At 45.6% G+C, this 9268-nt stretch overlaps 2 protein-coding genes across 3 annotated transcripts; both read left to right on the plus strand.

Moving 5' to 3' along the window:
• Nucleotides 1-27: 27 nt before the first annotated feature.
• On the plus strand, nucleotides 28-5788 carry LOC129595450 (cell division cycle protein 23 homolog). Of its 2 annotated transcripts, none has more exons than XM_055492461.1 (4): nucleotides 28-908; nucleotides 1559-2062; nucleotides 4060-4494; nucleotides 5079-5788. In XM_055492461.1, the coding sequence occupies exons 1-4, from the start codon at nucleotides 387-389 to the stop codon at nucleotides 5526-5528; spliced, it is 1911 nt and encodes a 636-aa protein (XP_055348436.1). In that variant the 5' UTR covers nucleotides 28-386; the 3' UTR covers nucleotides 5529-5788. The 2 variants fall into 2 exon arrangements, with proteins under 2 accessions (XP_055348436.1, XP_055348437.1); XM_055492462.1 differs by having other exon boundaries at nucleotides 1559-2047; nucleotides 5079-5787.
• A 1125-nt stretch (nucleotides 5789-6913) lies between these two features.
• On the plus strand, nucleotides 6914-8753 carry LOC129595485 (uncharacterized). Its single transcript, XM_055492510.1, has 3 exons — nucleotides 6914-7149; nucleotides 7544-7737; nucleotides 7930-8753. Exons 1-3 carry the CDS (start codon nucleotides 7047-7049, stop codon nucleotides 8596-8598), a joined length of 966 nt encoding a protein of 321 aa, XP_055348485.1. The 5' UTR covers nucleotides 6914-7046; the 3' UTR covers nucleotides 8599-8753.
• The last annotated feature ends 515 nt before the right edge of the window (nucleotides 8754-9268 follow it).

Here is a 9268-nt window from a genome sequence, read left to right on the forward strand (position 1 = left end):
GTTGTCATTACACATAGCAGCCACTTGCCAGTGCTGCTGCCATTTAGCAAGCGAAGCTGGTGTTTGTGACTTTGACTGGTAGGTGATTTGGAAATAAAACCGAATCGCACGCATGATGCCTAGAAGCCGCTGCCTGGATTAACAGTTTGTGTTTCTCGATTTTCCGTTTTTGACTAGGTTTCTAGTAATTTTTCCAGCTTCTTCACTTTTCCGAATGTTTAGTCTTTGAACACAGCTCTCATTTGTGGAGCGAGTTCTGATTTTCGTCTGACAGCAGTCATAACATGGAGACCTCCTGATCTTCCCCTGGAACGTTAACTGTGCAACCCATTTTTTTATCTGTCGCACGCGGTGTTTTCCCTTCTGATCGCTCCTCCGACTCCAAGATGAGCAAGAAGAAGTCCCTTTCGGCCTCCTCCCTGAGCCTGAGTCTGCCCTCCCCCGGGGACCCCTCCGTGGAGGAGATCCCGCTGCCTTTAATCCTGCGGCAGTCCTCCTACGCCGACATCAAGACGGACCTGTTGCACTCCATGCGGCGCTCCTCCCGCCTGTGCCTGCTGCAGTCGCAGAAGTGGGCGGCGGAGATGCTGCGGCCCCTCCACAAGATCAAGCTGCGCCCCGGGGTGCTGGCGGGGATCAAGAGCCCCGTGGAGGGCGAGCAGGGGGAGGCCAAGTTCTGCGCCAAGCACTCCGCCTACCCCGCCATCCTCAACGCCATGCGCCGCTTCCAGTACGGGGAAGCGATGGGATACGCCCGGATGCGCAGGAGCGAGTTCCGCCACTTCCCCGTGCTCCGCTTCTTCTACTTCTTCAACAAGTACCTCCACGGCCAGGCGCAGTGTCTCCAGAATGCCCCGCATCCACTGGAATTTGAATCCGTCGCCGAGACCGATGTGCTCTATTTGCAGGTATGGATGCCGCTCTTTTCTATTGATTATGTATTGAGATATTTATGAAAATGTTCTCTGTTCGACTTAGTGGTGTTTCGTAGTAAGATGGCTTCTATTAGTGTGCTCTACCTTTGGCCAGAACAGTTTGGGAAATAAAAGCAACCGACCACAAATTTGGTTTATACTTTTTGTTCGTTATTTTGTTTTTGACAAAAAAAACTTACTGCTTAAACTGCGTAAAGGTTTTTCAGTGTACCTTGATACAGTTTCTATCTTCGTAACTGATAACAATTTTAGTTGATGTCGGCTCGCCGCGACTATATTTTTTCGTTTTTTTGTTATTGTTACCTGTCATTTTACTTTTAATTCGGAGTTGTTATTTCCTGAAGTTGCTGCATTTTTTAGTTCTCTTCGTTTTACATTTTATCGTGTAAAATAATTTGTGTCCAATACCAGAAATTTGCTGTAATCTTTTTCATCTGTAATCTGTAATTTGCTGTAATCTTTGCTGTAATCGTTAATTGTACGATGTTAATATGTAATTGTAATTTTGATCTTGTTGAATTTCTTTCTGGTTATTTACCGGGCAGCATTTGATATTACGGTTATTGATTATTTGTTCTTCGAGTATTATCAATATCTCGATTTAATATTTTTATTTTCTGCAGAATCTCCGTGGTGAGATCAAAGAGGAGCTGGTGCAGCAGGGACTGGACCCGTTGATGCGCTATTTGTACGCGGTGATCCTGCGGCAGTTGGGCTCGCATTCGTTGGCCTGCGAGCAGTTGATCGAAGCCATCTCTCATGAGCCGCGCCTGTGGTGTTTCTGGTTCGAGTTGGCCGACTGCATTTTAACCCGTCGTGATCTGGAGTTGATCCTGCCGCGGTTGAGACCCCACTGGATGCGGGACGTGTTCCTGGGGCGTTGCTACTACTTGCTGAACATGACCGAGGAGGCCTTGGGCGTCTGCAAGTACCTGCGCCGCTCCTTGCTGGCCAACACGCCCCCCGTCCTGGCCCAACTGGCCCGCGTCGCCTACAACCGCAAGGACACCCTCGACACCGTCAAACTCATGGACAAGCTCAGGCATTTGTATCCGGCCCGGCTGGACGACATGGACTTCTACTCCAACGTCCTCTACGTCCGCGGCGATAAGGTGCGCACCGAAAAAGTAAAACTCTTATTATCTATAGCAGTATGTTTTTAATTTTTCTATAACTATTAGAGAATAAGGAGGAATACTGTGACATGCAGGTGTTTTCGTAGTGTAGTGAGTTGTGGCCGTAAATCACGTGGTTTGGAAGCAGCTCGGTGCAGAAGTAACAGTGCGCAAAGAATATCACAGAGGGATTTTTCTGTTTTATTTTTCTCATACGATTAGGTACGGAAAAGGTTTTCTAAAAATAATAATCAAATGTAATCAAAGCGCATAATGACTGATATCCCATAGTGAGCGCTTCTATAGTGAACATCAAAACTTTACAGATTTATTTTTACTTTGCCTCTCATACAACCGGGTACCAGTACACCTGGAACACTGTAATCATACAGTTGATTTCGTAGTGTAGTGAGCTCACTGAGTTGTAACCGGAAATGTTATTATGAGCGTTCTACGTGTATTTTAAGCAGGTTCATACCATAGCCGCCACGTGCACAGTCATTTGCTTTAGATGTTTTTTTATCTGTTTTCTTGTATTTAATACTGCGTGAATTGTAAAGAGCAGTGTGATTAGTTGAAACAGCATTATGGGAAGCGCAAAAAGGAAAGTAGGGTGGGCTTGCTTAATTAATTGGTATTATTTTGATTAATTATAATTTTTTCATTCTCTTATACAGATATTAAAAAGTTCTAAACTTTTTTACAAAACGATTCTTGGTGGGGCAAAAGATGAAATTCTTCAATGGGATCCGGTTGAAGAGAAAAGGGATCGTCAAAATATAACTGCGTCGTGAGGCGGGATTTTTTTAAGTATATCTTGCGTTTCCGGTTGGTTTTTTTTTGAAGGACATCGTAGTGGAGTGGTAAAGTACAAAGATGTTCGATGATGCTTCAAATGCCGACATATGTACATACCTGTAAAAGTATGTACAAGCAAGTATATAATATTTATGATTAATTACAGTTTATATTAATTGCGGTATTATAGTTATTTTTGGCTCTGCGTTTACCTATTTTTTATTTGTAGTTCTTTATAATTATTTTTTATTTTTATACATTTCTGCTCTATGCGGTTGCAGATTTTTCTCACTTGATAGAATACAATTGCTGCTCAGAGAGATCCGCACATCCGCAAATCTGTGTTGCTGAACTGCTTACCACAGTAATATACGTAATATGAATCCAGGTATGCAGTATTCGAGCGTTCGGGTGACATCGTAGAAGAATGGCAGTGTGTTCTCTCCAGCTTACGGGTAAAATAAGCCGTGCAAATTGAAAACAGCACAAGTGATCATTTCCCCGTGCAAAGGAAACCGATAATTTTTGGCTAAGATGCGTGTTTTTTACATCTTAAGTTGTGTTCTAAGATTGTGGAGATTTTTATAAAGGTAAAGCGGCTGGCCGGCTTAGCCGTCGTAACGCGTGCGACGTGTGTTAAATTGTTAATCATTGTAAAATTAATATATCTTCGGCCATGTTACCGATTCGATCGTACGTTTGATGTGGCATCGTAGAAGAGTGGCAATGTGTCGGCGGACTCGGCTTATGTGCAAACTATTCGGCTTTCAATTTACACCTATCAGTTTAATTTATCATTTTTATTTACACCTATCAATTTAATTTATTAATTGAATTTAATTTATCAATTTACACCTATCAGTTTACACCTATCAATTTAATTTATCATTTTTATTTACACCTATCAATTTAATTTATTAATTTAATTTAATTTATCAATTTACACCTATCAATTTAATTTATCATTTTTATTTACACCTATCAATTTAATTTATTAATTTAATTTAATTTATCAATTTACACCTATCAATTTACACCTATCAATTTTTTCAGTTTTCAATTTCAGTCGATCAATTTACACCAAATAATTTTTGTGCATCTTATTTTCTTGTGTGAGCGGTTGGCGATTTTTATACGTAATTTTTTCATACCGATTCTCTTGTCAGCAATAGCTGGAAATAGTCGTTTGTATAGATTGTGTCTGTTGACAGACGCGACTGGCGCGTTTAGCGCGCGATCTGCACGAGATTGACCGGTTGGCGCCGGAGACGAACGTGGCGGTGGGCAACTACCTGGGTCTGCGCGACCAGCACGACCGCGCCGTCGAGCACTTGACGCTGGCGATCCGCGCCGTCCCCGATTTAGCCCAGGCCTGGCTCTTCCTGGGGCACGAGTATCTGGAGCTGAAGAACCAGCCGCGGGCGGTGGCCTGCCTGCAGCGGGCCGTGCAGGTGGACCCGCGCGATTACAGGGCCTGGTTCGGACTGGGCAAGGTGCACGAGAGCGACAAGAAGTACTCGCTGGCCATTTTGTACTTCCAGCGATCAGCCGACAACGCCTTCCACGACCCCAAGCCCTGGTGTGCGCTCGGGGATGTCTTCGTCAAGCTCAACCAGCCGGAAGACGCCGCTCGCGCCTACTGGCAGGTACGCCTGGTTACTTTCCATCAATTTCTACGTCGCCTTTGCGCCAGTCATTACATAATTTACATTTACAGATATTTAGTTTTCCGTTTTACTGCATTTATTTTTATACAATCATTAGCTTGCTAACTTCTTTTGAAAGGAGTACTGTAGAGTAACCCTGCCCTTGACAGCTATTTTTACAGCTCAAAGAGACGTACGTTGTACGAGCACATTCACCATTCACACATGCTGCCTGTGACTAGGCAGGCAGCACATGAGTGAGTGCAGCTAAGTCGGCTCTGAGCCAGCTGAACGTTTGCCAGTACTACAGTGCCGTACAGCTCATATCGTACGAAAAAGCTGTCAAGTGCAGGGTTACTCTACAGTACATGACAAGGTTGCTGAAATTCTTCTTTTATTGAGTAAATTTCTGTGACTCTGATTGGTTTCACGGTTTCATTTGCAAATAGCATGGATTTTTTATTGTATGATGATTATGAACAGTCTACTTTAACATTTAGTGTAAACATAAGATACCTGCCGTCATGATGTCATCGGAAGCCATACGAAACGCAGATCACTGATATGGTGCTTCTGTTTCGCAGTCGTACCAGAACGGCGACAAGGAGGACGGGGCCATGGGGAAGCTGGGTCGGGTGTTGATTAAGAGCGATGCTGCGAAGGCGGCCATCGCGTTCCAGCGCTACATCGCCGCCTGCGAGGAGGTGGTCGTCAAAGGCAAGGAGGACGTTAATCGCAGTGTCTTCGCGGCGGAGCTGGGCGAGGCCTACTTGTTCTTGGCCCGACAGCAGCTGGAGGCCGGGAACACGGCGGAGGCCAGGGCCTGGGCCAGGAAGGCGCTGGGGATCAGCGGGATGGCCAAGGCCGTCTCCGAGTTCCTCCTGCGCGTCGACGGGAAGACGGAGCACGAGCGCAGCGTCAACAGCGACGCCAGCGCCATGGATCTCAACGTCACCGACAACTCCGCGGGCGTCGGGATGGAGGGACTCATCAGCGACGACGAGGAGAACCTCCCCTCCACCATTGCCAGCTAATCTACTTGCTGTAATTTTTGTACTCGTACTTGTCATGATGGCACTTCGTTCAGCTTTTAAGCCATGTACAGCGTAAGACCAAAGCTGTTGCCATCGGTCAGTTTGTGTGCGGTTCGAAAATCTAAGAAACTGTTAACGAAAGCACAACAAAATTCACCTAATCCTTCCAGTCCAGTGTATAGAGCCGCAGAGGTGTGTATGTGAAAGTCACTCGGTGCGTGCCGCTTTTCGCAGTAGTAATCAAAGTATGTTAGGAAATGTTTGCACCGAGCGCGAGGCGCTGCAATAAGCCTTCGTCAAGAGCATAAAATTTGTCTGACGCCACGAAGTGCGTACTTCACGCTTTTCCAGTTCCACAATCCCAGTACCATTTCGCAGTTGTACTGGCGCTCGCGCTCGTGCAATAATGTGGTTCGCAACCACCGCTATTTAACTAGGAAAGTGCACTCGCTTTTTGCGGGCACTGCTTGACCAAAGCGTAGCCGCTCTCGCCCCGGGTAGTAGAAGTTTTAGGACAAGGGCAAAGTGAAATCTCGGCTTCTGCCCCGGTACGCATTTACGTGAAATTTCGCAAATAAGTATGTTTCGGATACATGTTTCGAAACTGATAATTTCTTCAGCTCTTGTGAAATACCTTTTGCCGGTTTATGCAGTGCTATGGGAGGTCACCGCTACCATATGCACCTGTGCAAAGTAATCAATGGCAGAATTATCTCCTGAATACGGCTGAATGCCGGATTTGGGAACGCTGGTGACGCTTTATAAAAGGCCAAAGATTGATCTAAAAAGCAGCAATCCCATATAGGCCCATTATGTCAAAAAACTGGTGACACCAAGTCACCAACCTAGCCAGAGGGTGACGATTTTCACGAAATTGCGCATAGCAATGCTGACCGATTGCGATTACCTACTCGGTAAGCAACTTAAGCAATTCTAGCAACTTAAGCGGTAGGCAGCCTCCGATCCGCAGCTGCGATGGAACATCGTGCAATGTGATTAACGTGATAATTTCATAGTCTGGATCCTGATTCTTCCTATGACGTCATTGACGTGTCTGCTGCCTGGAATTAGGTTTAACCCAGACTGTGTGCGGACGTTAAACCATTTAAGAAACCTTTAACTGCTTTTGTGTCACTGTGCAGGGTGCGGGGCTCCGTCAGTAGTGCGTACCTAGGCGGAAGTCAGGTGTTAGTGTTGCGTCGTATTAAAGCACGGACGTAAAGAGTAGGAAAGGAGACAAACAAAGTACTCATCTGTACACTGCCGACGATGACTAGACTCCAACCGCCACAGGGCGCCACCCGCGGCGAGAATCATCAACTGACGGTTGAAACTTCTTGACACTTGACAGTTGCGTCTTGACATTTGCAGTAGAAAATTGAAAATAACGAGAAACCTGGAAGCGCTCCATGCGATAATCACTATCATCCTGCGACAGTAAGAACGGTTTCTCACGAAATTTTCACACTGGTTGTATTTTCTCTATTTTATCATTTTATTGCTTTCATCCTGCCGAGAATGGATCGTCTTCTTGTAACTGCAGCTATTGTTTGTGTGCTAGCTTATTCCTTACCCGTTTATCGTGCCTGCGGCACACGGCCGAAATTCACTATCGAGAAAAGTAGGTAAACTAGGGCGCATGTGCACAGAATATTTCAGAGGAATATAGCATGGGGTTCCATGGCTGAAATCTTAATTTTTTTTGTCATAACGATGTGCGGAAAGATTGTGGCTGTCAGATATATAATGAAATGTACTGAATTTCTTTCTCTAAATTTCGATGTAGAATTCGTCATGTAAAAGCGTTATTATGGAGTTCCAGTAAAACGAAAGTGTTGTACTGCATCACAGCAACGAACTGTCACACAAGGGTGCTCGCAAGGTGATTTAACAGTTGACATTTTGGCATTTTTTGGTAAAATTTATGTGCGGTTCTGTTGAGAGCATCAGCTGCCGAACGAGGTGTCGGGTGGTCAGTTCATTGCATATAAATTACAACTATTTCCTCTACATAGTCAATCAGATCCTGGACGAAGCTAAACAATGCAGCCACAACGGAACCCTCCATCTGAACGGATACGGGAGCCCTGCGAACCCTGACGAATATCCTTCGGCGGAATTCCCGCCGTCGACCAAGATTTTTCGAGCGCCCGAAGGCGGCACCGTGGTGATTCCCTGCGACAACCGCGTCAACCAGAACAACTCGCAGGTATGGTAAGTGTAGTATAATAACATTAATAATAATGATAAACTACTTATATGAATGGTTTCACTGACAGCAGAATCTGAGCAGATATAGCCATATTGCCCCCCATATAGGTACACGACTTGTCGCTCGTTCGCAGGATTTGCTAACTAAAAGTAACTGCTAACTAAAAGTAACTGTCGGTACTACACACAGGTTTCCCACGTCAAGATTCCGCCGGCGTTTACGAAAAACGGATATCACATCCCTATCCCAACTGTCGACAAAATCGCCGGCCCAGACGTGCCGAGAGCGCCCATGTACATCTGCAACTGCGGAAAAAAATACGATCCTCTGGATCTCGTTGGGTGGGAGAACAAGACGGTGCGAGAGTACGATCTGGCAACCGGCGCGTTCTCCATCCATCTACCCGCGTTCTCGCACGCCTACACCGGGCTGTACGAGTGCCTGCATTCCGACGGGCAGCAGCTGGTGGTGACGCAGCGCTACTGGGTCACGCCGCAGCTCTCCCGCAACGAAGTCTTCACGCCGCCCATGAACAACGTCAGTGTCCGCCTCGGCGACCCCGCGGAGATGGCGTGTGTAGTGCGCTTTCATGCGCTTCCTGGATTACTGGGCGACCGGTTTCTATGGCGCAAGGGACACGACCTGCTCTACGCGCGATCCGTCAAGGACTTCGCCAGCAGAGTCACGCATTTCAGCGGGATCTTTCAGTTCGGCTTGCATGACCACTGCTCGTGCAATTCGACTATGAAGATTGTCCGCGTAGGTCGGGAACATGCCGGACGCTATGATTGCTGGTTCCGCACCGACGATCGTCTCGACGAATGGATTGTGCAGGAAGCGTATCTGCACTTAGTTTAACTGGTGGATCTTGTCAGCGAATTGCTGACTGCTGGTTGACTTTTTTCTTTATACGAGAAGGAACTCTGACTTCATTTGGTCTACCTTCGGCGCTGTTGAATGCACTTTGATGACATGTACAACTGTACAAGTACGGTGTTTTTTCGTTCTATCGGAGACGGGTGTGTCAGTTGAGCATGTTGGACTTAATGTGCTACTTAGTTTGCAAACTGAGTTACCGGTAAGTAGCAGCTTGGTTGGGTGAATTATGCGTGCTAAATAATTAGAGTAATGCATAAAACTAAGTTATTGTTACAACTAACCGGCGCAGTTAAACTACCTACCACTCTACCAGTATGTGAATCCATTATAATATGTAATTGCTAATTTCGTACTACACTTTTTGCCGCTTTGACAAGTCTGAATATCGAAAACGTACACAGTAGATCGTTTTGTAAGACTATCTTTTTCCTTATATAAAACTCAAAAATAAATATTATGTGTTTAACCGTGTAATCACACGAGGTGGGGGGGGGGTGCGTTTTAAATTCGCATTTTAAAACAATATGCCTGCATTTGAAGGGTAAAGCGTGTTGCAAAACCATTCAAAAAATTGAGATGGAGAAAATCTAAAAGAATCTTAGAACGTTGATCGTATACCGTACAGCCGCAGACGCCTGCGAAAACACAA

The sequence above is a fragment of the Paramacrobiotus metropolitanus genome, unplaced genomic scaffold, assembly GCF_019649055.1.
Source record: "Paramacrobiotus metropolitanus isolate TYO unplaced genomic scaffold, Prichtersi_v1.0 Parri_scaffold0000078, whole genome shotgun sequence".
Lineage (NCBI taxonomy): Eukaryota > Metazoa > Tardigrada > Eutardigrada > Parachela > Macrobiotidae > Paramacrobiotus > Paramacrobiotus metropolitanus.

Coding starts and splice junctions, on each gene's coding strand:
- LOC129595485 (XM_055492510.1), top strand. CDS start 7,047: ATGGATCGTCTTCTTGTAACTGCAGCTATTGTTTGTGTGCTAGCTTAT. Junction 7,150..7,543: donor GAAATTCACTATCGAGAAAA/GTAGGTAAACTA, acceptor TCCTCTACATAG/TCAATCAGATCCTGGACGAA. Junction 7,738..7,929: donor TCAACCAGAACAACTCGCAG/GTATGGTAAGTG, acceptor TACTACACACAG/GTTTCCCACGTCAAGATTCC.
- LOC129595450 (XM_055492461.1), top strand. CDS start 387: ATGAGCAAGAAGAAGTCCCTTTCGGCCTCCTCCCTGAGCCTGAGTCTG. Junction 909..1,558: donor CCGATGTGCTCTATTTGCAG/GTATGGATGCCG, acceptor TATTTTCTGCAG/AATCTCCGTGGTGAGATCAA. Junction 4,495..5,078: donor CCGCTCGCGCCTACTGGCAG/GTACGCCTGGTT, acceptor TCTGTTTCGCAG/TCGTACCAGAACGGCGACAA.